We start from the raw sequence: 25,387 nt of genomic DNA, 5'->3' as shown, positions 1-25,387 counted from the left end.
CGGGCGGAATGTTACTCCATGTGTGGAGTAACAAGTCACAGTAATTGTGAAAAATAACGCACACTGCCCGTTATAAATTACGCCTAAGTGTTCCCTAGGGCAAGGCATTCACTCACTCACTATCTCTCTTTCTCTCTCTCGCGGGAAACGGATCATCTGCAATGATTTAACCCCAGAGTCACGCGACGCAACTGGGGACAGGCAAGAAAAAAGAGTTACACTTCACGATATTATAATTCTACATTATCGTTAATTAAAGGAGGATGTATTGTTTTTTTCTCATGTAATAATTTTGCTAACAGATGCTAGTTCTCGTAGAAAGCGCATTTTGCCTAAACCTTTTTTTATTACTTTTTTACAGAGACTTGCACCACCTCCCCAAATTGACTCGTTTTACAGTGCATGCCGTTTTATTGTACTACCGCCTGTAGGTTCACACATGATTCGATTTTCCACTTCATTAGTGGAAGACGAAGGGTGACTGACAAAATGTGAAGACTACTCCTGTTGTTTTTCCCATAGAATGAAGGTACTGTTTCATTGATCGAACTGATTGTTTGCGTCCTGTTTCACCTTACTTAAGACATTACATACGGTCTCTACTCACCCTATTGGCCATAACTGGTCATATTGACCGATTGAACAGCAACTTGGGACTGCACACAGATCAAAAGGAGGTAGCATTGCTGGTCTGTCAACAAGGATGCACAAACAAACTCTACGCGTAAAAAAGGACCACTAGCTCTATTCTAGACAGCGAGGGTCAGATATCTTGAAGGATTGCTTTAATTCCATTCCGGTTTTGCCACCAGAAAAGGAAAAGAAGGGTCAGACTTGAACTGGGAAACCCCCTTCCTGTTCTTCGCTTCGAAAACCGCGGAAGGGGGTTGAAAAATAGAAGGTCAAACAGCGCATGTTAACTATAGGGAACGGATAACGTAGGATAATTCTCTTCGGACACAAAGGTATATAAACATGATTCTTCATACCGTGCGCTCGTACCGTATATATTCAAGAAATTAGATCACTCTCCCAAACATACGCCTCTCCAGCTCGTCCGGATTGATCTGCAGAAAGTCTTTCGTCTTTGCCTTCAAATGATCCAGCGCAACGGCCGCCTGCAGCTTGGTAACGTCATCTTTGTCCGTTGCGATGACATGTTTCAAAAACCTATAGATTAACAGTAGATATTCCTGAAAGTCCATCAGCCCATCGATTCCTTCGAGCAGCTGTGACAGCACCAAAATTGCTGCCCTTTTCGCCGGGAGATAGTTATCCGTTTCCACGATTGATTTAATACCGGTAAAGAGCTGCGCGATAAGAGGTAAGAATTGAACACTGTATTAACGGCTACAAACACAAGACAACACAATGCACATACCTCATAGAAAAAGTGATGCACCTGGTAGGAAAGAATGCGACATACGCTTCCAACGTTCGACAGGCTCGATGTGCGGAACTCATCCACAGCGTTGCGCGTGCCGGTTAGGAAGCAATTCAGCAACGTATCGCGATAACGGACCGCAAACGGACCCAACGTTTCGACTGTCTTAACCGTCGCTTCGCCTATCTTAAGACGATAATCAATTTCATTGCTCTCATTAAGATACTCCTTCACTAGCTCGTCGACGACTTCCGCCTCCAGCACGTCGCAAAGTGCCACAAGCAATCGCACGGAGTTCAGGAACGCATAGCTTTCCTCGTCGCGTAAGTTGACCAGTGCAAGTATTAAGATTTTATGTCGCTGGGCAATCGTTTCGGGATCGCGTTCTTTCAATAGCTTCAGCAACAGGGTCGTTCCATACACCTTGCAGTACGGTTGCTGGTCCGAACAGAGACTTAGCGCATTCAGGCAGGGCGATTCTGAGAGGTCGTCGTGTTCGGAAGTCGATGGTCCGTGGCAAAGTAGCTCGATTTGTACCTTTAGTGCATCGCTACAGCTCGCCGAATTGCGATACCGCAGAAGAAGCTTCAAAATGTCGGCCACATCGTAACGATTGCGGATGCGTTGCAAAAATTCCTGGAAAATCGATAGAACAACCTCCAAGATGTCGGAATTTTGTCGGGCACTACACTCCGTAGTATCGATGGCTTTCGTTAGCGATGCGGTTAGGATGGTCAAAACCTCCTTCGGATTGTCGTACAATTGGCTGTGGAAGTGTTGGTGGCTAATGAGATCCATCAGCGATTGAATGAGCGTGTACTTTTGGTGGAAGCGATTGCAAAGCAGAGTGTCACGTTCCACGCCATCCAACAGCGGTTCGGGTTCATGCGACCTGCCCGTCCACGTGCCTGCCAATAGCTCGCTAAGCAGTGTAAGGAAGACATCGTACAACAAAAGGTTTCGATTGGAGGCTTTCAGCACGTCAACCAATACTGGAAGGAGATTTTCTGTGTCGGATTCTTGATCACTGGTAGCGGGTCCAATCTGCAAACTGTAATTGGTGTCGTTTTCAGCGCATTTGTATATCACTCTTGGATGTAGCTGATACTTTCCAACGTCTCCTTCTGTGCGATTAAGCAACAGCGAATTTAAAATCATTGTCAGTTCTTGTTTCGTGCGATTGCTCAAACAGAATACGATTAAATTGTGCAGATACGTGTGCTCTTCGCAGGCGGGTGGAAGCGTCGTCAGCAGCTTTAGGCAGATCGGTAGATAAGGCACAAGCAAGGACGATGGCAAGGAACTAACTGTAGATCCCGTAAAAGCCATGTTGCATTCGAGCAAATTGCTCAACAATCCTAATCGCTCCTGCACCACACATCCGGCCACCAATTCCTGGGGGGAGACAAGCTCTCGAAAACTTCGGAAGAAGTACTCGTTGATGCGTGCATGCAGTTCACGATATGGAGCTGGCAGTTGCATAAATCGCTTGAGACATTCGATGCAGATGATCGCGTACGTTACCGCCTCTTGGGTGTCTTGCTGCACGGCCCAATGGTAGAATTCGAAGCAGTCGGATAGTACCTGCCGGTAGAACTTTTTCGTGTGCCCTTTGCTGGATACAATCTTTGCAATCACTTCACCTTTACGCCATGATGGGGCACTTTCGCTTGTTTGATCGCCGGAAAGCAGGATCCTACAGAGCACAGGAAAGCCACCCGGTTCACCCGTGAGGTGTAGCAAATCGTTGTGTAGTGCTTTTGCCAGTTCCAGGGGCAATCCCGGGGAGCCTTTGATCACCAGCAAACTTCTAAACATGTGTTCCCTGGGAAAGGCCGGGAGGCTATTGTTTTGCATTAAAGTGGTTTTCGCGAGGCTATAGCTGGCTGCTAAGAAATCGATCACAGTGTCTGCTAGTCGTGGATGAAGAGCTAACAGTTTCGTTTCAAACACCCGACGAAATTGGGCCGTGCAGTAGGTGAGCCTTCGCACACGTTCCTGCTCTTCTAGCTTCACCATCAGCTGGGCTTCACATTTGGATACGCCACGCAATTCACGGGGAAGGTACAGATGGAGCGTGAATTGGCGCACCAGATCGATCGTGGTAAGGTATTGTGCCTGATCGTGTAAGTTTATCACTTCGTCGCTTTCGGCCGTTGGGTTTTGCTTCTCCACCAGCCCTTTGACTGCAAATTCCGTCAGTACGGCACAGTACTGCACAGCAACTTTCCACAGTATATCGGTGCTTGGCTCTTCCGTAGGAAATGGGCAGGATTGTATTGATTGTAAACATTCTTCAAGCTTGGGAAGCGTGATATCTACGAGGAAAGGAAAGGATGGTCAGCCACATGGCCATAGCGTGGTTACCGGATGTCTTACCCTTGGGCTTTAAATTGGCCGTGCTTGTTATCACTTCTCGAAGCGCTTTAATCTCCATTCCAATAACAATTACTCCACGTGCCTTAGGCAATAAACTCCACTCGTACTCGTAATTCTAACAAGCGGAGGAACAACTTTCTACCAGCGGCCAGAGATTCTGAAACAATAATAATCAACATGTTTGTTTGGATTCATGCCTTCTGCCATCTGTCAAATCCTTAGCTTGAGAGCGAGACAAGCATACGCTTAGAGTGAGACGCAGTGAAGCTATTTCAAGGGTTTTGTCTCGAATGATGTTTTGCAAAATCATCAAAACTTCATGTTTTTCCGCCGCCCAACAATGAAAATTCCCGCTCTTTGATTGATTATGTCGTGGTTTTATTCAGTGACACATTTCCAAATCAATAGCATTAAGCAAAACAATGAGACGATAGAGACACACCACAGTACTCGGACCCGCGCAACTGTCCGCGGAACGCCAATCTAGTCCATCTTCGCCAGTTCACAGCAGTAACCCTCCACGCAGCGCAAGGACCAGATGCAACACGGACCCTCCTTGGACTTTGTAGTCTTGGGCGGTTTTGTCATCGTTCCTACAAAAGAGTGCAAACACCCCAATGGATGAGATCATCGTACAAATGGTACGCAGCGTTCGTGTGGGGCTACGGGCATCCTGGGAAAACTTACATCTGTTTGCCGGAAAAGATCAACCGCTGCTGCTGCGGGGGGATGCCTTCCTTCTCTTCCACTCGCTCCTTGATCCGGTCCACTTTGTCCGTGGGTTCAATGTCGATTTCAATTTCTTTGCCGGTCAGGGTCTGCGCGAACGGCGGCCCCAACAGTTTCCGGGTGATGCAAGGTTGCGAACAGGGCACCAGAATGGGGAAAATCAATCGTTTGAGCATGTTTAACGTTCTCCCGGGCATCTAACAAACCGCATTACCTTCACTTTGATCAGCATGATGACGAAGATTTGCAGAGATTTTGCACTTATTTCAAGGAAAGCCACAAACAAACCAGCAAACAATTCCGCTCCGTATGCTTTTCTTTTTTTCTATTTCTGCATCCGTCAAAAGTGCTCGAGCGCGCTCGTGCTGCTCGAAACTGTTCGAAAACGATGCGGCGAAAAACGAACGAACCGAGGGCGAACTGTCAAACTCAAAATGTCACAGTATCATTAAAAAAATAACACGCACGTTTTGTTGTGCTGCCCGCACTTTCCGTACTATTTCGTGAATAAAAGTGATAAATTACCATGAGCGACTCGGAATCCGATGCCGGCGATCAGACCGCAGGTATTGAGCATTTCGATGGGCCGGTGGAAAATGCGTGGTTGTTGAAAATTCCCGAATTCAAGCCAGAAGACAACCCCAACGGGCTGCTGGAGGAGAGCTCGTTCTCCTGCCTGTTTCCAAAGTATCGCGAAAAGTACATCAAAGAATGTTGGCCCCTGGTCGTGAAGGCACTCGGTACACACCACATCAAAGCAGACCTGGACCTCATCTTGGGCAACATGACCGTGCGAACCACGCGCAAAACGTGGGACCCCTACATTATCCTGAAGGCGCGCGATCTTATCAAACTGCTCTCCCGGTCGGTGCCCTTCGAACAGGCGGTCAAGGTGCTGGACGATGAGATTGGCTGCGACATCATCAAGGTGAAGAACCTGGTCGCGAACAAGGAAAAGTTTGTCAAACGCCGCAGCCGACTGATTGGTCCGAACGGGTGTACGCTAAAGTCGTTGGAGCTGCTTACGAACTGCTACGTGCTGGTGCAGGGTGCCACCGTCTCGGCGATTGGACCGTACAAGGGCCTCCAGTGCGTGCGGAAGGTGGTGGAAGAGACGATGAAAAACATCCACCCGATTTACAACATCAAAGCCCTCATGATCAAGCGCGAGCTGATGAAGGACGAAAATCTGCGGGAGGAAAATTGGGAACGTTTTCTGCCCCGCTTCCAGTCGAAGAACACCACCAAACGCAACAAACCGAAGGTGGTAAAGAAGAAGAAGGAATACACACCGTTCCCGCCACCGCTGCAGGATAGCAAGATCGACAAACAGCTCGCATCCGGCGAGTACTTCCTCACCGACGAGCAGAAGCGCTCCAAAAAGCGACAGGAACAGGTGGACAAGGAGAAGCGTGACGCGACCGTGCAGAAGGAACGTCGCGAGCGGGACTTTGTGGCTCCGGTGGAAACGAACCGAAGGGCGGCCAAGGCCAACTCGGCCGACACGCCGCTGGATGTGAAATCACTGAAAGGCAAGATTGCAAAAGCCAACAAACGGGCGGCAAAGTCGTAAAGAAGCGCGAGTGCATTTAAGAAAGTAACAAAACGTCAATAAACAAATTTACTGTACATTCTCTCTCTCCCAAATGGCTACAAATGTGTGCTGTGCTTATCTGTGTGTGTGTGTGGTGTCACATCGTTACACTTTCCCTCGCGCATTCCAAAAAACCCTTTAGAAAAACATGTAGCTTAAAGATAGGTCACAGGCCTCGTCCAGTTTTCGTTGCAGTATTTCCTTCTCCTCCGGCGAACGCTCGTTCACGATCGACATGCAGCTGTCCTCCTCGTCCTCCTCGTCCTCATCGGTGTTGCCCGTCGTGCCTCCCTCGCTCGAGGACAACTGTTCGCCAATGATTTTGCGCAGCTCGTGGTGCGACTCTTTGGACGCGGCGTCCAGCGTTTGCTTCACCTGCAGATAGATGCTTTCGGCTTGCTCGAGCACCGCCGCCAGATTCAAGTTGCCGGACAGTTCGTTCACGTGCTTCAGTATCTCGGTGAAGCTAAACTGCCCATCGATAAACACGTCCATCTCCTGGTCCAGGATGGCAACGCACACGAACAGATGGAAGTTGGGACAGGGCAGCCCGGTCCAAAGCACCTCCCACAGGTGCATTATGTCTGAGTTGGAAAATTCGCGCTTGAACCACACCAGCAGCCAGCGGAAGCAGAAGTACATGTTTTCCGACTGGTTTTCGCGCATATAGTTGAACAGCCGCTCGTTCACGAACGACAGCAGCACGCGCAAATGTTCGAGCTGCAGCTTCATGCCCTTCTGGTCGATATCGAAGTTGGCAAAGACTTTGTGCATGAAGCCCACGAAGCACCAGAAGCTCTCCGCCTCGTTCTGCACCAGGCTGAGGATCGGGGCGAGCAGATCGCTCATTCCCTGCACGTACCCCAGGTCGAAGTTGTACATGACGTACGTCATCAGGATGTCCTGCAGCTTGGCTAGGTTGGGGTTATCGTCACCGGCGAAGAACTCGTACGTCCGATCGGTGCGCTTCACGTCCTTCTCGATCTGGCACTTGCGCTCCCGGTAGCCGGTAAAGTTGTGCTCCTGCGTTGGCGTCATCGTAAGCCACTGGAACTTCATTTGAAAGTATTCCTGCGTTTTGTGTGCCCTTCGCTCGTCCCGCTGCTGGGTGGTGTGCTCCCAGACGTCCAACCCGAGCAGATACTTCCACACTTCCGCTCGTATATCTTGCTTGATACCCTGGATGTGAGGAAAAGTTTGATTAATGGAATTGTTCTTCAATAGATCATGCCGTACTTACCCCTCGGAAAATGATCTCTTTCACACGCTCCGGATCCGAGATGGATCCATTAGGGCACTTGACGTCCTCCCACGTGCCGGCATCCAAGGGAAGTCCTCGGTGTACTGGTGGCCGTGGAGCAAGCTTTCTAGTTTCCGTTCCATTCGTTTCGCCATTATCGGTAACAGGAACACCACCGTGACTTTCGTCCGTTGAGTGGCGATCCGCAGCTGCATCCTGGATACGAGCGTTCAAGTTACTCAACCGCAGCTCACCCGGCAGCATGCTCTGAGAAGCCGGTCGATGTATCGGAAGGATTTGCTGCACGTTGGCAAGCTTCGACAGCATATCCATGTACGGCCGTGGCCGTGGCCGAGCCCGTATGTCGGCAATGTTGAGCTCGGAGAACGACTTCTGCAGCTTGTCCTGGTCCGGGTCGTCAATGCATCGGTAAAAGTTCTTGCGATGTGTGCTCTTGCGCACGCAGCGAAACCGTTCCAGCAGCTGCAGTAGCACACTGGTGGACGTTTGCCGGAACAGATACACACTGTGCACGGTGTGGTCGTGGTTGTAGAACCGCAGCTCGTCCTTGTGCGTTTCGAGACCCTTCAGATCGCGCAGAAACACGCGAATGGACAGTTTGGCTTTTGTTGGCGCACCGGTCGCGGGCTCCTCACTGGTGGCGCGACTGCTCGGTGAACTGCCCGTTCCAGAGACGGTCGACGTCGGGCATGCTATCGAAGCAGGTTGCGCTGGTTGCTGTGGAGACGGCTGGCGAGAGATTGGATCGACCAGCGACCAGCCACTTTCGAGACTTTCGGAATCGGTGATATCGCACGTTTCCGGCTTCCACTCGAACACGTGCAGGTTCGTCTTGATGCACTGGCCAAACGTTAGGATACCTTCCGCATTCAGCACCGAGATGTAGGTAGCGTTGGCTTTCTTCAGCAACACACCGTTTTGGATGAATTTTTCCTGCTCACCGATGAGTAGTGTCGCACCGTAGGTTGCACCAAGAAAGAACCAACATTTTGGAATCATTAGCACCAAAAAGTGAAAATTGCCGTCACTTTCCAAGGACACCCATACGATGACCCCCGAATGAATGGACCCACCCCCCCCTTCCCTCTCCCACACGAACGGTTACGCTTACCTCTATGCCACTCTCGTTGTCCATGTCGTCGTTGTCCTTTGAAAACGCAGGGGTGGGGGGAAGAGACTGTGGTTCGTTGTCTGCCAGACCTGATGACGACACCTTTTGGTAGGCAGTGGCTCGTTTTTGTTCTCTTTTCCTTCCCAAGCGATATCTTTTAGTCACACTCACTACGCATTAACTCCCCAGACGGAGGATTACGTGGACTGATTTGAAACTGCATTAGAAATTGTAGTCACCACAATCGCAGCACGAGCTCGATGCTCAATGTCGCACACGGTTTTGTTTATTTCGTTCGTTTTAACATTTATTTTGAGGACGTACGCCGTTGTCTGATGAAATGAATGCAAAACGCTGACTCGTTCTCATACGCAACAATAAGAAAACAATAGAAATGTTTTTCTTGTTTTTTTTGTTCCCTTCCAGTTGTCACAACATCATCCCGAATAGCATCGGAAGAGGCTGGCTCATGCTGAGGACAATGACATACGATTGTGACAGTTAACAGTGATATGATGGAGAAAGTGAGAATGTGCTTTTTCGATTTATTTTATCACAATGAGATTGATCTGATGATCTGTAAACGAAAAAGTTTTTCATCAATATTATCAATCATTGTGTTACATTATTCAATTGAAAGTTGAATACATTCAAACCAGTGAAATATTTCATGCCTTCCCTCTGCTAGCGCCATATTGAAATTCCAACCACTAGGCACCGTCAGGCTGTCAGCGATGTAAACAATCTATTATTTAATGTTTATATTTTGCTGCAGATGCAGAAACGAAACACACAAATAAGTGTTTTACAATCTCACAATCAGACGAAGCTTTGAATAAGCAAATGTGTGTTTAGTGAAAGTATTTTCTTTAGTTTGAAATAAGCAACGTTAAACTGTATGAACTAATAATGTTAGATTAAATTATCGACAAACCTTCCTACCTGCACAAGCAACGCAACTTGAGTAACCAACATGAAGCGTGTGTTGGATGTAGAGTACAAAAATGTGCCCGTCGGGAAGTCGCGTGATAAAACGATTCGTTCCCGCAACAAGCGAAAGTGCAAGCGCAAGAAAAATGCCCGCACGATTAAGCGCTTCTGGCAAGCGAAGGAAGGGACGGTGCACCATCACAGTACAGCACAGCATCACTACGACCCGCGACATCCAGCCGCTGCTATGATGCGACGCCTGCCTGCGACGAATCCGTGCTCCGATATACGTCTTAAGCATGCCCAGAACATGTGGATTCGAGCGTACCATCGGGTGGTAAAATGGCACACCAAGCACCAAACCAACTACTGGAAGCAATGTGCCCAGCAGCTGAGAGCGGAAAACGATCGCCTGAAGCGTTCCGTGCTGGCCGCCGGCGGCAGCACTGCCAGGGAGGCAGCCGACAGTAGCGATTCCGAGCAAGATTATCAAGCTGAGGACGATCCGTTCGGTGACACCGAGGATGAAAGCACGGACGGTAAGCCTTTGGGGAGCAGCTGGTGAAAGGAGTCTATTCGAGGGAATGCAAACGGAAGCGTAATGGGATGAATTGAGGCTTGGAATTGGATTGCGTAATGCGCGAGTCATTGTAGCACCTTTCCATTGGCCACCCGCACACTTGCGTGTTTTGCGTGTCTGTACCACGCGTGATGGGCGAAAAGAAGAGAGGACGAGAAGGGTAGAAATAAAATAAATTTTATTTCTCTCAAGACGAATGGGTTCCGTCTGCATATGCAACCAATCCTTTTTCCCCCATTCTCTTTGCAGCAACAGAAGGATGCGGAGAGCGACATCAACGGTCGCAACGACAACGAACCACCGCAGAGGAGGAAGAGCGAGACGAGCTGGACGAGGAGTTTCTCGCGTTCATGGAAGTGTCGGCCCGGCATCGGCTCGAGCATCGACGGCAGAAAAATGAAAGTGTTCATTAATTAGATTTATGAATAAATTAAGACCGATTAAAGCGCCCGTTTTTTGTTCGGGTGTCGAGGTGTAGTACCCCTCCTTACAACCCATTGTCCTGCAAATTCGTCGAAGAGAAGGCGCGCGTTACGTAACCAGACCGAACCGAACCGAACCCGCCGCAAAAGAGATCTCGCACGCTGATGAACGCCCGTGGGACGGCGCGGGGAAACGTGTGGTAGTGATCCGGATCTGGAGGATCATTAAAATCAGATCACTTGCCACCGGTTAAGCCGACGCGTTCGCTTGTATCGCGCCGTCCCCTCTGTTCTGTCCTTCCTTATTTATATGGAGATTAAGCGCGGCTCATATTTGGGCTGGCCCGTTTTCGACACCTTCGAATTGACGGCTGCGTTACGCGCGTCCCGCGATTGCCCGCTGATAATGCCCGCCCGCCGAAAATGGTTTCACTTTTTCGACCCCGAGCACACACAACACAACGCGAACGGCAAGATGGATTGCTGATAGATGGGTGAGTTTACACGAGCGAAATGGCCCGGCCAATCGGCAGTCTCTCCCGGCTGCTTCCACCCGCCGCTGTTGTTGTTGTTGTTGTTGTTGTACGTCACCCGCCGCGACCGTCGCTGGGGACTTGTGGATGTAAATTGATTGTTTCTGGCCGCGGGCGAGCGCTTGGTGTTGTGTATGTGATGGTTGATTGAAAATTAAATTTGACTCCTGCGTTGCTCGAGTTGGCGCCCGCGTACACTCTCTCTGCCTTCTGCCCTTTCCGTCGTGTTCTTCGTGCGATGTGCGAATGAGCGGGGCCGGCGCGAGAAGGATTGGCCCGGCTTAATCTCGTTCGTTGCTACGTAACGCGACGCCTTCAAGGCACATGTGGCACTGCGGCGAACAAGTGAAGGCAGCCGAGAGACAGACGGACACACACACACACATTGCGTACTCGTATATCTCCCTCGCATCCGTCCAGCGATACACGGCTCCGGTGCGTTTTTACAAGCCCCACATTCCACGTTTTCGTTTAATCTCTACCCGCCCGGCCTGTCCACGGGATGGAGTGCGCGCGCGAGTTCCAGTTTAACCAGAGCGTGTGTCTGTGTGTGTGCGTTTGCCATAGTAGACAGTCGACAGTCCGCGGTCCCCGGATCCCCGGTTCTCCTTTTCGTCAAACATTCTTTCCGGTTTCGGTCCCGGCCCGTGCGACTTCGCACACCCTTTTGGCGTCAATTTTCGATTCCTTCCCCCCAGAATTGAAGCGGGTCAATTGCACACGGGCGTGGTTTGGCAATTGGGGTGTTGGGCGGCGAAGAATCTGGGGAGAGAGAAGGGGAAAAACAGCACACACAAGGCACGCAGGCGGTGAGGTTGGTAGAGAAGTGATGAATCAGTATGGAATATTTGGAGTGGTTAAAGGCGACGGTTTGAAGTGTTAAATTGTATTTCGCGTTTTCTTGCCTGTTGTTGTTGCTTGCAGTCGTCCGTCCGTACGTGGAGTTTGTTGATCTGATCGACATCGTCGACTAAAAAAAAATATCAAAAACACAGAAAGGACCTTCTTCAATGTCTAGCCATCACTAGCTATTCGGAAGGATCCAAACGGATGGGATGGAATCGATCCAATATCCCTTTGACTACTTTGATCGTTGTTTCTCTTTCCCAAGAATGACGCACGTCAGTCACATTCCACTCCCCGTGCTAGAGTGTACAGTGCCAAGTGCGTATTGTGCGTGTGTCGCTTTCGATGAATCTGCTTGTACCGGAGGTGCACATATCTACGGCCCACCAAAACCGGATGCAATCGAAAACCGAGAAGAAGAAGAAGAAGAAGCAAACGCCGAGCGATCCCAAAAATCTAACAGCAATTGATCGGGAAAAGGGGGGAAGACAACTGAGAGATGCTGCGAGACGACTGGGAGCGGTATGTTCCGATCTTCCTCCACCTGCATATGCGCTGCTCGCTGCTGCCTCCTCCGTAAAGGGTAAGGGACTGTGTGGCAGGGTGGCGGCAGCACAGGGTGGTTGTTCTTGTTCCGCTCGCACCGCACGCTGTTGATATTGCTGCTGTTATTAATTTCCTTATTATTATACACAGTGTTTTCCATCGCTATCCTTTCGTCCCCTTGGTTCCGTCCGGAGTGGTGAAGCAGAGCAAAGGGAAAGGAAAGGAGAGAGGCGGCTGCGCGCGGAGATCGGTACAAATGTGTGAGTCGGTGTGTGCCGCGCTCGCTGGTGGTGCATTTTTAGCTTCCCGGTCGCTCGATCTTGTGCCCGCCTGTTGTCCGGTTGGTTCGTCCACTTCGCTGCGCGTCGCCGGGCCCCCTTTCCAAGCCCGGTGCAGTCGTCCACAGGCGACGCAGGCTCTCTCGCAGCATTCAGCCGACATTTCTCGTTATGTTCCGAATGGTATAAATTTTTGTTATCACATTAATATGTCGAATTCAATAACATACAGAATTACTTTTTCATCTTCTTGCCCACAAAATATTGAGCTGCTTGAGCTGCCTGGGCGAACCGCGAGCCTGGAAAGGGTGGAGGAAGCGCTGAAGAGTCCTCCATCGTCGTCGTCGTCGTCGCCATCGTTGGAGTTTGCCTGGATCCGGGGAGGAAGACGGGACGGTAGGTTCGCTCGGTTTGCGCTTGTCGATTGGTTGTTCTTCTCTCCTGCGCCTTTCGCGTCGTTTCGCGAAGGCCATGCGGCGGTCGTGGTCCGGGTTGGTACACACACACACAGGTCCCCTCATCCTCCTCCTCCTCTTCCTCCTCGGTGTCGGGGCACACAATGCGATCGGAGAGTTAGCATTACACACAGCGCGCGGATTGCAGTTTGATCGACATTGTGGTGTGCATTGGCAGTGCAGTGCAGTGCAGCGGTGTGTTCTCCTCCGCATCGCCCTCACGTTTTTGCGCATAATCTGTTCGGTTGGGTTGGTTGGGATTCTTGTTCCTTCCTCCTTTCCGATCCAACCCTCCCTTCTTCCTCATTCGCCCCCTTTCCACACCCGGGCCGGAGTGAGTTTCCGAACGACGGTTTGTCTTTCTTTGGAACTATTTATTTGCTTTTTTTGCCTGCCTGCTTGCTTGCTCCCACATTGTATTATGCTCGACGCTTTCGTTCTTCATTATGTTTTCGTATCGGTGCACCACCGTCCGCCACTCCAGCCTAACCGTTGCGTTATCCATCCCGGGGGGTTTTTTTGGGTCTCTTTTCGCGGTGGATCGAGCAATCGCGGATCGATTTGTTGGACATTACACGGAGCTTGCTGACAATTTTTAAAAGTTCTTTTGTCCCAATCACTCATGAGATGGGTAGTCAAATTACTAGCCTTCATTGCGATACAGAGTGTGTCCGAAAAGTGTGCCTGCAGCCTAAGCAACGCCTCAACCCAGCCCGGCCTAATCCCGGCTCTCCCCATTCGTTTATCATTAAGTGCAAACATTCCTTTTTGCTCCATGTCAAGATGCTGTCCGTTCGGCCCAGCCCCGGCTCCTCTACCTCCACCCGAACACCCCGGCGGGTCGTGATAGCACGAGGAGGCGAACGGAGCGAGTAGAAAATGATTAAGAAATGGTATCAGTCAGTCATCGCACAGGCCCGCAAACCTCGCTCGGGCGCGTCGAGTTCTGCCCAGCTTCGGCATTGCTCTCTCACCCCCCCCCGCCCTCCACTCCCTCCTGCCTGGGATCCAGAGTGAGTCGTGATTTTCCTTCCCATCGTATAAATGATCTAGGCAAGCGAGGGTCGGGTCTGGGTGGTTTGCATTCGAGATTAGTTCGGAGCTGTCCATGCGCTGCAGAGCGCAGAAAACTGGCCACAGCACTGACGAGATGGCGGGCTGTAGCGCAGTGCCAGCCAGCAGACACCGTCATGGTCGGGAAAACACCTTCCCGAAGACGAGACACCCGGGGCCCGGGAGAGAATTAAATCGCTAGGTCGCGCTGAAAAGACGTATAGATGGATGGATGGATGGACGGATGGACGGCAATGAATTGTAGCTTTGAAAGTTTGGGATGCGCGGCGGCGGTTCTTTGCCGGGACGGGACCATCCCTTCTGCTGTCTTCTCACGTTTGTGTAATGGGCTCTCTCTCTTTCTCTCTGTGTCGCGTTCGCTCGCGATGCGATCCGGCGCAGAATCAGCCTCAAATCGATCGGCGCGGTGTCTCTAGGATAGGATCGATGAACCTACACAATTTCCATCCATTTTTCCTTCCATCCTCTGCCGGTTCGGGGGATTGGGAGACGAAACCGAAACCAAAAGGAGGGTTTGGGGGGATGGAAAGGCAAGGTTTTTAGAACACAAGTGTGAAATGCGTTTGTGGGTACGCTTTATTGGGCAGGCGGCTGCTGCCGCGGCCTCCACGGTAGCGGTAGAATTGCCCAGCGCTCAGCGGCACAGCGCGCAGGCGACGAACCGCCGTCTTCTAGGCCGTCGATCAGTCTCCCATCCGTCGGGTGTGCGCGCGTTGAATCTCATCGATCGGGTTGTGTGTGTGCGCGAGAGAGTGCGCGCGCGCGAGCGGCAGCAATAAAAGATAATACTCAACCATAATGCTGCCATTTTGCCTTCCTCCCGTGTTCTCGTGGTCGTCTTGGGCAGTCGCGGCTGCAGGCAGTTGCCTTCTAGATCGCTTCGGGTACTTGGGATCTCGTCTCGTCTCGGTCGGGCTAGATTCGCCCTTTCTTTCAGCACACCCCGTTTGCGCTTGGCAGCGGCATCGCCCCAATCACGCACTCACGCCGGCCTCTGGGTTGTGTGTGTGTCTTTCGCCGAGGTTCATAAGTCTATTCGATTGGGAGATTTTTCATTCTTTAACTGAAGCACAACAACGCGATCGACATTTGGCGTTTGTGAAATCCTGCTTTCTCGCCTCACCTGAAGACGTTACACGCGCATCTCACAAAAAAACGGGAATTGCTGAAAAGCTGATCCTAGCTGAAAATGCGTCACAAACCGACCAAAGCCAGTGTCGCAATTTGCCATCAGCCCCGATTGGATTCGAAATTCCCTCCCCCAAAATCTCCCTCCTCCAAACAGACGGGGGGGACCGATTCCAGCAGGAACTCACGACCGCAATCGGACAGTTTTATGGCGCTATTCACACGCTTTCGTTATCCCGTCCAGTCATCCGAGGCGTTTCGACGGGATATTAATCATCGCCTCGCCGTGCCGTGCCGTCTCCGTCTCTGTGGCATGGAGGGGGAGGGGGGGAGAAGGTGGACCGAGGAGAGGATGGGGTATGATGGGGGCCGATGGGGTCAAAAGCAGATGAGTGCGGTCGAAGATGGGAAGCGGGAAAATTGGAGCTACATTTATGCGCGCGACCGGGCGATCGGGGATCACTTTGGGGCGTTGTCCATTTCCTCCTGCTTGTCACACTAAATTCCACCGATCGGCAGCAGCTTCAAGCTCCACTTTTGAATGGGAAGCTGAGCTGAGGTGGGAGGGGGGAAAGAATTTCGCCCGTGAGTGAGATGTTGGGCTCCACATTCCGCGCTTTCCCGCGACAACGATTCCCGTTTGGCGGGAGATTCCAAATCAAAAATCAATTCCTAGCCGCCGGGCGTAACGACGGTGGCTAGAAGTCATCGGGAACCAGTTTACAAACAGAGAGAGAGAGAGACACACACACACAGCCACAGACAGGCAGCGAGCTATGGCAGAGTCAAATGGGGTTTGCTGTCGTTCGTTGCGTTTTTCTCGAACAATGATTTTCATCTCCGGAGGGAAATTCTGTTCAGCACGCAACAACACGCCAACACGGCCAAGCAGCCGAGCGACGACCAACCGAGCGAATCAATCAAAATGGGTGTATGTGTGTGACTGGAGGAGATTGTTTAAAATCAAATATCGAACTGCAATTGAGTGCGCGGCGGTGGAAGAACGGTGTCGAGGCTGGATTTCAACGAGTATTCCATCATCCAAAGTATGATGTTTGATCGGATGGTAATTACCGTCCAAATGCCCTCTAAAAAACCCGCCAATTGATGGGTGTGTGTGTGCGTTGTTTTCGCTCGCAAGAAGTATTTATTGCACGTGATCGTTCGCACCGAAGAACAGCGGTTCGCGTTTAAGCCCCAGAAACTCCTAACGCTCTCCATTTGGTGTCTTTGTGTGGTTGTGTTTTTAACATACACAACATTCTGTAATACCCCTCCAGCGGGCTCTTCCTGCCATAAAACTGCGCGAACCGCACCCAGTAATGGAGGGGGAAATGTGTCAAAACTTGGCTACCACTCGGTCGCATGTTTATTTATTTCTTGCTTGTCTGGGCAGCTCCCCCCCGCCGGAAATGAGCTGCGAAGTCGGGGGGACAGGAAGAGCCAAAGCAGGCACCACCACTCCGGGCGAAATGATAATCTTGATTGAGTTTCACACAAAACCATAATTTGGCAAACGAAACGAAACGACGGCGCACGGCAAGCTCAAATCACGGTCCGTTCGCTCCTAATGAGCGACCGGCCAAACCCTCGGCCCGGCTACATTCCTGCTCGGCCGAAAATGATAATGATAGCTAGCGATGCTAGAACGATGCTGCATCGGAGGTGGAGGTGAAGGGGCCTGGGTGTGGTGGTAGTACGGGAAATTACACGTGCAATCGTGCCGTTTTTTGGCGGCCCGTTTTAATAGTGGCATCAAAAGGCTTGATGACATTTCGTGCGGGCTTAGCGCACAGGTTGATTTATTTAATTACAATCACCTTGAGCCCGTTCGTGGGAGTTCTCAATTGGCCAATTCCCCCCCTCCTTGTTCCCTCTTTTTATATCATTTCACCTGACTCGCCGTCGGGAGGGGTGTCCTCGCCGCAACAAGGGCAACAATTTAGCGCCGAGAGATGCGAGAGAGGATGGCCGGGCGTGGCACGCAACTGCAATTTGGAGTTTTTTGATGATTATATTTTGCGGTAGGAAGTCCTTCGTCGGAAGCGTTGTGGATTATTTGTGTTTATGGGTGTGTGTGTTATTTTTTTGTCCAAAAAAAGCATGCGCTTGGGAAACCATGTGTGCTTTGTTCTTGCAGTCTGTTGCAGCCAAGGGACAGAATGTTATGTTTCCGTATGGCTTAACTTTTTCCATTGTTTTGAGGTAGGACTTTGTCTTGCTAACTGACCAACGCCTCTCTGTCTCTTTCTCTCTCTCCTCTTTCTCTTTCCCCCTGATACTGACCCTTAGGCAGAGCCCAATTCGGGGAATGTAGATTCTGGGTCTCTCGTGATCTCATTACGATCTCGTCGAAAGCTGGACGATGGTGAGCAAATTGATGACGATTGGAGCCTGTTGCTACTTCTGCTAGATTAGCCTGAATGCTGGAATGCCTACAGGAGACTCGCTGGTGGCTTGATTGGTTTTTAAGAGCACCAAATTACCCGCTGATTATGAACCGCTGCTGCTTCGCTGGGCGAGGTTCGCATTAGTGTTGACCTCGTTTTAAGGGTCGCTTAAGACTCTCCACCGACTGGAGTGTGATATCAGCCTACCAGCATCCCAGTGGTGCAATATCGCATGTACTATCACAAACGATAGTAGCATCAAAAGAACAAACTTGTGGTGGGAGCTCAGAATCCGACCTACCTGATTCCGATTTCGTCTTCGGAATCAATTCCGGAATCGACTTCGAATCCGTAATCGATTCTGAGATCAGAATCGGCTTCGGAATCAGAATCGACGAGGGAATCGCAATTTGCTCCGGAAAAGGTATCAGAAATGACTCCAGAATTGGAATTCGCTACTTAATGAGTATCAGTTTTTGAATTAAGATAAGAAGATTCAGAAGCGAAATCATTCTGGGGACCTCCAAGAGAATGGATCATTTACCAGTAAGTTTGGATTCTTAGCGGATATGACTACATAGTATCATTGGACCCAAACGGCTATTCTAATGGAGATGCCGCAACCGACTGCGACTTCGAAGCCGATTTAGATTTCGGAGCCAATTCCGATTCCGGGGCTGATTTCGATTCCAGATATGATTCCGACTCCGGAACCTATTCTGATTCAATTACGGAGCCTATTCCAGAATCAATTCCAGAAACTGATTCCGAATCTGCCATCCGGAATCGATTCCAGAAAACTTTGGAGCTCTTCTTCTTCTTCTATTTGGCGTAACGTCCTACGCGGACATGCCGGCCTATACATAGGCTTTCGAGACTTAATTCATTACCCCTCAGCCGGATAGTTAATCCTTGCTACGGTGGGACGATTCATTCTAGGTTTGAACCCATAACAAATCCCGATTTTTGTGCTCTTTTATCTAAGACGAAAAAGCTTGAGCGAGAGTAGCAATTAGAATAGCCGAAAATGCCAAATGGTTCGTCTTGCGACGGCAATGGATACAATGGCAACAGCACAAGAAGCACAGTAGCCGCATGCGCATGCGTTATGCAAATTGGCTGCACCAAATCGTTTGGCTCGTTGCGCGCAGCAGTGGTCGCGTTGTGCAGCTCAAGGCGAAATGGCGACGCTGGCCTGGCGCTGCTGGGTGTTACGCGGGAAGGGGGGGAGATCCTCGATCGTCCTCCGGTGATCGATTTCATCGGGCTCGCTTATCTGACGGGCCGAGGTGTTAAAACATTCACTAAAACCCACCGTACGTCCAAACAGCCGTCAACTGCTGCGGCCTGCCCTCGAGCTCGGGGCTTGTGTGTGGCCTCATGCGACTTCACCCAATGGCAAACGGTACACATATACACGTATGAGAGAGAAAGAGAAGTGAGGTTAGTCCGAGGTCCTTCCCTTGGTTGGAATGGGTTTGAATTAACTCATGATGGGTTCTTTCAATCGTGAGTTGGTAAGTTTATAGAGTGTCTTTTGGACCGTTTGAAGATACTCTTCCTCCTTATACAAAAAATACCCATCTGTAAGGTTTCAGGATTTGGTGCACAACGTTACATGCATCATTAGCAGCTGTATGATGCCAAACTCGGGTTACGCGTCCACGCAGTGAGTATCATCTGCAGGCGTCTGTGTAACCCAGGCGCATAAGTCGACATGAACCCTAAGGAAAGCCTTCAAAAGCAACAAAATCCGCAAAATTTCCAAATGGTAAACCGTCGCAGCTTCGTCAAGGCTTGCTTTTAATCGACTTTTGTGCTCAGCCCGTACACAGCAGAGCCTTTCGCACATCCCGGGTGTTTGCCAGCAAGGTAGACGACACACACACACATCGCCGGGGGTGGACCGAAATGCGCAGCCGAATTAATTTCGCTCACCGGCTTTTCCCCCACCGGCTTTTGGACACCCGCTGCTCTCGGTCGGTTCTATAGCTGCTGCTCGTCGTTGAAGTCGTTTGAAGAGGGGTCCGAAAATGGAAAATGCGAAAATCGATGTCCGGCGGCCCTCTCATGGCATGCATGGGCCGCTTGGATTGCATCCAAATCGCGAGTCATCTCTCCCTTCTGCCAGTGCGATTCTTCTCTTCCTCCTGCTTCCACCACTCGTTTGCATGCATGTTTGTGTGCACGCTTTGCAGTTCTGATTCTCTTATCTGGTGTTTTATAATGGTGACCGGCTACCGCTTATTGCTTCCGTTTTTGGTCGCCCTTTTTTGTTTGGTTTGGTGCGCTGGTGTGTGCGTCTTCGATTACGCTTTTGTCCGCGCTTCGGTGGCCCTGGCTTGGTTTGGGCCAGGGCCGAAAATCCTTCACTCTTCGCTCTCTTGGGCTTTCGCCGTTTTCGCCTCTCCCTGCGTCCTTTTATATCCATTCCCCTGTCTCGTTTACCCTCCTCTCCCTCCCGGATGCCCATTAGCTGTCCTGTGGTCCATAGCTGCCCATTATCGACACATAAACATCGTGCACCGAGCGGCCGGCCGGGCTTCCCGGTCGCTTGCGGGTTTGGAGCGATCAATCAATCGATCCAATCGAGTGCTCCAAGCACACACATACTGAGCCTTCCCGTGTCTGGCTCCCCTCCCTCATTCGCCCCCCCCCCCAAAAAAAACGGATGTAAGGACACAACAACAACGCACGGAAGGACGCCGCTTTCGGGAAGCCATCGAGCCTCCACCGACCGTGACCAATGTGTTTGTCTTGCCGTGACCGCTTTCCCCCCCGGAGTAATGTACGCGCGAGTGTCTGAAATGTACCGAAAATTACGTTTTAGTGACGGCTCGTGGCGATAAGAGCAGCAGAAGGAGCAGCAGGAGCTACCGATCGCGGAGAGTGTGGCTCGTTTTTGCTTATCGCGTATCCCACCGCCCGGCAGTACACGCCCGGGTAATAACTATCAATGGTTCCGATTAGCTGGTGGCCCGGGGCGGCCAGATCTGGTCCCCGAGATCCGCAACCAAGCAGCCAAGCTTTTTCGGCTTGACGGATCGATGGCTTACTCGCGCTCGTTGGCTGCTGGCGGGCGTTCGTTCGGTACCGTTCGGGTACCGCCATCAATTACGATCGTGCGATGTTATGGCTCTTTTTATCCGGCTCATCGCATTATCGTTAGCAGCCAAATTTCCTGCCTACAACCCGAGGCGCGGCACACCCTTGCACAAAGAACACCTGCCGCACACCAAATGTGGGTTTTTTTTTGTTGCTTCTTGTGTGCCTTTGCTGGTCGATTGCGTTGCGTGCAGCGTGCGTTCCGCACGGAAGCGCATCGTGATATGCTAATTGTGATTGAACGCATCTGAATGCTTTGAACCGTGGGGGAGCGATGGTTAGCGCTGAACTAATAAATCTCCGACGCATTGGGCGTATGCACCCGTCTGGACGCGTCGCGATCGGTCTCTTAGTCACGACGCTCGTTGCATGCCACAAGGGCGTCCGGGTTTTGGCTGTCTAGATGTCTCTTGCTGCGCTGGCCATTTCCGTTGTCGCCATTGCTGATATACATACATGGTCAGAACAATTCCAAATTCGAACCTCGGCCGATACTTAGAGATATTCAAAAAATGTCAAACTCTTTCGGGTTCCTTTCTTGCATGCCGACTACAAACGAATGATTCTGTGCTATCTTCTTCTTTAGGCGGTTGCACAGTTCTTGAAGATTGTCTGGTTGAGTGGCAGTGGAAGAAAACACGCAGAGCTCAAGACGCTTCAATCTGCAAACTGCAGCCCCGGTTTCCCAAATGGGCAAGCTCTGCCGTGTTTTATAGTTATTGAAGCGTTGGGTCCAACGCTCATGTTCATCGTGGCCCGGCATGCCCTAGCCGTCGCGTCCATTTCCGTCTAGGAACACACCACCGCTGGTCCCAGAAATGCTGGTAATTAAAATAGCAATCCCGCCTACAAGCAACCAAGGTCCGAGAGCAGCTGGGGCTGCCGTTGCGCCCCGGCTGTTGCGCCCAGTTTTGGGCGACAGCAATTGTTCAAAAGTTCAAATGCAAATGCTGCCTGCTGCATGTTTTCCACACCCACACTGGGAGGAATCGTTGCACAGACAACGCTGAAGGTGTCAATGTGGGTAACAAGCGCAATTTCTCATTTTGTGCCTAAACGCGCCTCACTCTCTATGGCGGCGATGAAACGTCTCGATGTGCACTCTCGTGCCGATTCCACGCCTTTCCACGCCGATCTGTCGATCTGACCTTGCTTGGCTTGTCAGTCGCCATCACAGGGCCTCTTGCGCGTTGCGCTCCATCCGAGCCTATTGCCCACTGGAAAGATCATCCCGAGGTCCCAGCAGCTCGCTTCACGATTGTACACCACATTGCTCAGCCAGCAGCCAGCATCATCGCCGGTCGTGGGTTGATTCGTTTCGTTTCGTTTTTTTATTGCGTTCACACAGACATTGGCTATTTTCCCGACCTTCCGATTAAACTATTCCAATGGGTGGAAATTTTCTGGCCGATCATTACCCACCCACAGCCCACACAGCTCACCCGGTGTTTCCCATTCCCTTTCCCCCCTAGTCGGGAACGATCCGCACGACCTTCCCCAACTCCTTGGGAGCATTGGGAGAGAGAGAGAGGATTAGTTTACATTTCGGAACGCAGCGCATGAACTGCTCGCACGCCGTGGGGCTTGGGAAATCGCCATATCGCTCGCAAATGGACAAACGGACCTAGCGAGCATCTCCTCACACACCGTCTTCCCTCCCTCCCCCTCCTAGAAAAGCCAAGCATTCAAGCAAATGGAAATGGACACGACTTGAGCGCTCGCGCGCGCCTTGAATTCGCGCATTGCTGTGGCCTTACGGGTCGTCAGGCAGTGTTCAGCAGTTGTGCAGGCCCGGTTCTCCATCCACACCCCTCCTCCCTTACGGGGTGGACGAAAATTTAAATTAACCACCATGTTGCCCGGCAAGCACGCTGCCCGGGTGGAGCGGGTCCGACGATGAGGGATCCGACGACGGGGCGGATGAATGAATAAACAGTCCACTAATTACACCAGGGTTCGGAAAATATCGAAATCGTGGTGACATCCCTGCGCCTGGCCCTGACCGAAAGGGGTCAGTCCGTTTCGATTCCGGCATTCGATTCGCCCGTTGCGCAAAGCGGGCGAAGCACGCGCGATGCCCGGGACGCATTCGCTGCTGCATGCTTCGCCGGTGGCAGCGAAATGAAGCCTTTCGGTGCAGGTCGCCGCCCAGGGAACGAACGCGACGCCCCCCCTCTTCCCTTTCTGGCACGGTGCGGCAGAATCGCTTCGTCTTCATTCGTGTTTGATTAAGCCGAGCATGATGATGAGCTGGAAAACAACGGCACTGGACTGGACTGGGGGAGGTTGTGGACCACCGCTCCCCTTCTGGGTCCTTGAACCACCACCGCCATATGGGTCACGGACTCTGCTCGCTATATTTCTCTATTTATCCACCAAATAATATAGTCGTTCGGTGGCGCGATGTTGCTCACTGCCGGGTTGTTGATTGTTTGGCGGTCAATCGGTGCTGCCGTACCGAACCACCGAAAGCCTCCTCTTTGGCGAGGCAGGAAACAAAAACCTCCAGACATCCCATTTGAATGCACCAAAACGGAGTGGGGAGGAACGGGGAGGGGGGAGGCGACATCGTGCACACAACGGCGCATAATGAGAAGCGACTGACCGAGGCCATCGCAATGACTGCCTAGATCGTCCCTTTCCCCCCTTTTTTGTCCCATTGTTTGGATGCAAGGGAGGGGGGGCAAGATTCTGCGCGTCGTGGTCGTCGCGTTCTAGGCAGGCCGCTGAAGGAAGAGCATGAAGCACACAAGGCACACCAACGACAAGACGATTTCCATCGCCTTCGAAACAGTACGGCGATCTTCTGGATCTAATCGGAGGGCTCGATCGACACTGGGAAGTACCACTGGGGTGGGACTAGACTAGAGTTATACTTTTCTGATCTTGTCTTTTTGTTGTTGTTGTTGTTGCAGTGCGCACTCGAGAAGAATCGTGAGACAAAAAAGCTCAACAGATAGCATTGCCTGTAACTGCAGAAGGTCTCGCTAGCAGCTACAGACACGTTAAGTTATCTTGCAAGTGCAACGATCTCGTTCGAAATCGATGGGAAATGGGGGGTAGCATTGGTGATGACACTAATGACACGAAAATGTGAGATACAGCAGCGATAGAACGATTCGTCTGAATAACCTGTTCAGCCTCGCCACAACACTGCCAAGTCCCGGGCGATCGCAGCGATAGCCACAGATCATCCAAAATCTTTGCTCGCTCAAGCGTGCAAAACAAACAAGCCTATGTGCCGTGCCGCGATCTCCACAGCATCTTTAGAGCCTACCCAAATGCATTCGTTCATGCACGAACGGGCGAGTGATGGACGACACGAACATTTCCCTACATTTCTTCAAACATCGTTTTGTTTGATCGCCCCCTGTGTTTGCCTAGACGCACTTGGCCTCTGTATGTGTGTCTGCACGTGTACCGCTCCCGAACACTGCCGGGGACTGGTAAATGTGTTGGACCAGAACACAAAATGTGCACCTCCTTGAAGATCCTGAGCGGTACGCTAGCGCAAGGATCAAACGGTTCCGCTCATACCTCCATCAGCCGCACATACCTGCCCTGCAGCCGGGAGGTCGAATCCGGTGCGGTCAGTAGCGGCAGAAGTTGTTTGATCCGCCCTCTCTCTCTTTCTCTCCCTCTCCCAATACTTTCCCGCATTAATCCCGCGTCCCGTCCATAACTTCCTCCAACAAACCTGCAGCTACTAATTCCGGCCCGAGCCGACGCCAGCCGCCGCCGCCAGCCGCAGCAGGAAGTGCCGAGAACGTTTTTCGTGGTTTTTAGCCATTTGTTTGCTCACTAATCAGCGCTGTGTGTAGCTGCCGTGTGTAGCGCTCATGCAGCGGAGAAAAGTGAAGATCATGTTCCCTGAAATTGGGCTCTTCTCGTCGACCCCGACAACTCGGTGACCGGACCGGGGCTTAGCACCGCGCTTGAAGGGCCCATTAGCGCGATCAGTGTAGTATGACGAACGGTGAGCATATGCCGCAATAATTATAAGTCCTCCCGCAGACCCGTCACTCCAGCGAGACCCTTACACCAACGCTGTGGCCTTTTGTGGCCTGGGCATTCGAGGTACTCGCCGGTACACAAAATCGTACCTCACCTGCAATCGGTCGATCGAAATGTGTTAAAAATTACGCTTGACCATGTCGTTGGAATGTTTTGCTGGGGAAGCAGAATGTTTTGTAAAGGTTGGTAAGATGTCTCTGGGACGCTGCCAGTGCCGCCAACACCCCAAGGACGAATCCGGCCCCGGCATCTAGACGGGCATGTGGCTGGGCGCGCCTGGGTAAATAATCCTGCCACGGCATCGCGCGAGCTGCTTGTATGCTGAATCATGTCAACTGCCAGCTCGCAGCTCGGCCTCGGAGTCCGCCATGCCAAAAGAGAGCGAGATTAGCCGAAGAAAGGTTATAAATTCCGTCCTGCCAACCGAACGCGATCGCGATTACGACCCACCGTCCGGCGATGCGAACGGGAAAAGGGAAGCCTCGTGGGAATCGGTGGAGAAGGAGGGGGGAGGGAGAAGCGCGACGCCGTGTGCGCGGGACGGAATTATGTACCCATGGGGCAACTCTCACACTTCGCCACATATGCAAGATTGTTGCGATGATAAGTTCGAGCTTGAGTGTTCAGC

The 25,387-nt window shown here is 51.4% G+C and overlaps 5 protein-coding genes across 6 annotated transcripts; 2 read left to right on the top strand and 3 right to left on the bottom strand.

Annotated features, from left to right (window-relative positions):
- Positions 1-326: 326 nt before the first annotated feature.
- Positions 327-3,991, bottom strand: LOC120900787 (transport and Golgi organization protein 6). Its single transcript, XM_040308254.1, has 3 exons — positions 3,764-3,991; positions 1,382-3,702; positions 327-1,310 (listed from the first exon to the last, which is right to left on the bottom strand). The coding sequence occupies exons 1-3, from the start codon at positions 3,819-3,821 to the stop codon at positions 1,020-1,022; spliced, it is 2,670 nt and encodes an 889-aa protein (XP_040164188.1). The 5' UTR covers positions 3,822-3,991; the 3' UTR covers positions 327-1,019.
- Positions 3,992-4,119: 128 nt separating this feature from the next.
- LOC120900791 (NEDD8) lies at positions 4,120-4,843 on the bottom strand. The gene is made up of 3 exons (XM_040308259.1): positions 4,707-4,843; positions 4,451-4,581; positions 4,120-4,356 (listed from the first exon to the last, which is right to left on the bottom strand). The coding sequence occupies exons 1-3, from the start codon at positions 4,722-4,724 to the stop codon at positions 4,266-4,268; spliced, it is 240 nt and encodes a 79-aa protein (XP_040164193.1). The 5' UTR covers positions 4,725-4,843; the 3' UTR covers positions 4,120-4,265.
- A 74-nt stretch (positions 4,844-4,917) lies between these two features.
- LOC120900789 (KRR1 small subunit processome component homolog) lies at positions 4,918-6,139 on the top strand. The gene has a single exon (XM_040308256.1). The coding sequence runs from the start codon at positions 5,019-5,021 to the stop codon at positions 6,063-6,065; it is 1,047 nt and encodes a 348-aa protein (XP_040164190.1). The 5' UTR covers positions 4,918-5,018; the 3' UTR covers positions 6,066-6,139.
- LOC120900788 (TBC1 domain family member 17) lies at positions 6,081-8,914 on the bottom strand. The gene is made up of 3 exons (XM_040308255.1): positions 8,459-8,914; positions 7,327-8,280; positions 6,081-7,265 (listed from the first exon to the last, which is right to left on the bottom strand). The coding sequence occupies exons 1-3, from the start codon at positions 8,480-8,482 to the stop codon at positions 6,225-6,227; spliced, it is 2,019 nt and encodes a 672-aa protein (XP_040164189.1). The 5' UTR covers positions 8,483-8,914; the 3' UTR covers positions 6,081-6,224.
- Positions 8,915-9,213: 299 nt separating this feature from the next.
- Positions 9,214-10,461, top strand: LOC120900790. 2 transcript variants are annotated; one of them, XM_040308258.1, is made up of 2 exons: positions 9,214-9,927; positions 10,224-10,461. In XM_040308258.1, the coding sequence occupies exons 1-2, from the start codon at positions 9,432-9,434 to the stop codon at positions 10,379-10,381; spliced, it is 654 nt and encodes a 217-aa protein (XP_040164192.1). In that variant the 5' UTR covers positions 9,214-9,431; the 3' UTR covers positions 10,382-10,461. The 2 variants fall into 2 exon arrangements, with proteins under 2 accessions (XP_040164192.1, XP_040164191.1); XM_040308257.1 differs by having other exon boundaries at positions 9,217-9,927; positions 10,218-10,461.
- The last annotated feature ends 14,926 nt before the right edge of the window (positions 10,462-25,387 follow it).

Source organism: Anopheles arabiensis, chromosome 3 (assembly GCF_016920715.1).
Source record: "Anopheles arabiensis isolate DONGOLA chromosome 3, AaraD3, whole genome shotgun sequence".
Classification (NCBI taxonomy): Eukaryota; Metazoa; Arthropoda; class Insecta; order Diptera; family Culicidae; genus Anopheles; species Anopheles arabiensis.
This window is presented reverse-complemented; position numbering and strand designations above follow the sequence as displayed.

Bases quoted from the DNA above. Each gene is read 5' to 3' on its own strand.
- LOC120900787 (XM_040308254.1), bottom strand. From the start codon at position 3,821: ATGGAGATTAAAGCGCTTCGAGAAGTGATAACAAGCACGGCCAATTTA. The intron at 3,703-3,763 runs GTAAGACATCCG...CTTTCCTCGTAG, and splicing joins GGCCAATTTAAAGCCCAAGG to ATATCACGCTTCCCAAGCTT. The intron at 1,311-1,381 runs GTATGTGCATTG...CTTATCGCGCAG, and splicing joins TGCATCACTTTTTCTATGAG to CTCTTTACCGGTATTAAATC.
- LOC120900791 (XM_040308259.1), bottom strand. The intron at 4,357-4,450 runs GTAAGTTTTCCC...ACTCTTTTGTAG, and splicing joins ATCTTTTCCGGCAAACAGAT to GAACGATGACAAAACCGCCC.
- LOC120900789 (XM_040308256.1), top strand. From the start codon at position 5,019: ATGAGCGACTCGGAATCCGATGCCGGCGATCAGACCGCAGGTATTGAG.
- LOC120900788 (XM_040308255.1), bottom strand. From the start codon at position 8,482: ATGGACAACGAGAGTGGCATAGAG. The intron at 8,281-8,458 runs GTAAGCGTAACC...ATCGGTGAGCAG, and splicing joins ACAACGAGAGTGGCATAGAG to GAAAAATTCATCCAAAACGG. The intron at 7,266-7,326 runs GTAAGTACGGCA...CCTCACATCCAG, and splicing joins AAGAGATCATTTTCCGAGGG to GGTATCAAGCAAGATATACG.
- LOC120900790 (XM_040308257.1), top strand. From the start codon at position 9,432: ATGAAGCGTGTGTTGGATGTAGAGTACAAAAATGTGCCCGTCGGGAAG. The intron at 9,928-10,217 runs GTAAGCCTTTGG...TTCTCTTTGCAG, and splicing joins CGAGGATGAAAGCACGGACG to CAACAGAAGGATGCGGAGAG.